Below are 1859 nucleotides of genomic sequence, written 5' to 3' on the forward strand. Positions count from 1 at the left end.
TGAGCCGTACCTGCCTCTTGAGCCGTACCTGCCTCTTGAGCCGTACCTGCCTCTTGAGCCGTACCTGCCTCTTGAGCCGTACCTGCCTCTTGAGCCGTACCTGCTTCCTGAGCCGTACCTGCTTCCTGAGCCGTGCCCGTGTCCTGAGCCGTGCCTGCTCCCTGGACCGTACCTGCATCTCGGAGCCCGTCCTGCATCTGGGGCTTCCCCTTAGTTTACCAACCTTAAGTATATGTTTAAGAATCTGTTGCGTTTCTGTCACCTCCCTTGGCTTGGTTTGGTTACTCTCGAGCGGCTGTGGACCCAATTGGCTGGACTAACTCAGGGACCGTAATTTGGGATCTTCCAAGCTTCACTTGGATCTCTGGAGTGAGTCCTGATTCCTTTACAACGAGCGACAGCCCCTCTCGTCCTACGCCTGACGATGAGCAACAGATTAGAAAACAGCATTCGCTGTTCTCGGCTGCATTTGTGCGTAGCAAATTTCAAAGTAGGGAACTTGTGAGGAAAATATTTACACGTCGTTAATATATTGGTTTTGATTTACGGAATATTATACACGAAAATTGGCATTAAAAATATTTTGCCTCAAATAGTAACAGCCATCTTGTCCTTAATTTACTGAGTTTTAAATTATTGAATGAATATCAAATTGCAGAATTTTTAAATTTACCAGAGGTTTAATTTGAAGAAAGAAGTAGAAGGAATGAAGAGAGAAATAAAAAAAAATCGCATCGGAACGCAGGGAAGAAGATTACACGGGACATCCGCGTGATCTAAGTTTTTGTATAGAGTAGAATTATTTCTAACCCTGTGCGAAAATTTCATCTTCATTATAGTTCACATGAAATTTCACTTCATTAAAGAACTATTCTATAGAATAGTTCTTCTATTCTATAGAATAGAAAATTCTATTTCACTTCATTAGAGGTCAACTGAACATGCGAAGCCGCTTAGTTGGCGTCAACTCAAACCCCTGTTGTTTGAATTGCGCAGTAAAATTCGTCTCTGTTCCGCAAAACACCCAATTATTTATACTTGAACAATGTTTTTATGCGTGCAGGTGAAAGTTTGCATTGCTCTATAAGCTTCCATGTTACACACACCTTCATAACTGTTATTGTGTGGCTTAACATTTCAACTGGGAAAATGACTAATCGTTCAACAGTTAATATTTTAAATAATCAAATTTTCGCAGCTTAGGAAACGAAGACGCAGGTCGTGGTTTTGACGTTTGTGAGGCAGTCGAGCTCGACGCTGTGGTGAGCGGATCAAAGGATTGGTGGCAGTGCGAGTCTTGCATGCACTACCACCACGCGCTGCCCACCGCTGCCGTGCATCTTGATTTCTCGTAAGACATCGAGCATAAATAACCACAACTCATAATCATCGTTTATTATATTTAGAATTCTGCAGCAATGACTAATTCAGAATATTATAATCGGAATTCTGCAGGAATGACTAATTCAGAATATTATAATCGGAATTCTGCAGGAATGACCAATTCAGAATATTATAATCGGAATTCTGCAGGAATGACCAATTCAGAATATTATAATCGGAATTCTGCAGGAATGACCAATTCAGAATATTATAATCGGAATTCTGCAGGAATGACTAATTCAGAATATTATAATCGGAATTCCGCAGGAATGACTAATTCAGAATATTATAATCGGAATTCTGCAGGAATGACTAATTCCGACAAAAAATAAGACATTTTTTTAACACAAGAATCAGAAGATAAGTTAAATGAAACAAGTGCTATAAATAGTTTGTGTGTTGAAACAGATTTTCAAAGAAAAATGCAGGGGACTACTCGAAAAAATTTCAAAATTGCCTTCGTCTTCGATGATTAT

At 39.9% G+C, this 1859-nt stretch overlaps 1 protein-coding gene across 1 annotated transcript in view; it reads left to right on the forward strand.

Moving 5' to 3' along the window:
* Window positions 1–1355, forward strand: part of LOC108682276 (collagen alpha-1(XV) chain) — a gene marked incomplete at its 5' end in the record, with an annotated part of 77748 nt that extends 76393 nt beyond the window's left edge. The window contains 2 exon segments of the mRNA XM_018171416.2: window positions 5–168; window positions 1199–1355. Of these exon segments, the coding sequence (XP_018026905.1) occupies window positions 5–168; window positions 1199–1355 (321 nt within the window).
* Window positions 1356–1859: the final 504 nt, after the last annotated feature.

This window comes from Hyalella azteca, unplaced genomic scaffold (genome assembly GCF_000764305.2).
Source record: "Hyalella azteca isolate HAZT.00-mixed unplaced genomic scaffold, Hazt_2.0.2 contig182, whole genome shotgun sequence".
Taxonomy (NCBI): domain Eukaryota; kingdom Metazoa; phylum Arthropoda; class Malacostraca; order Amphipoda; family Hyalellidae; genus Hyalella; species Hyalella azteca.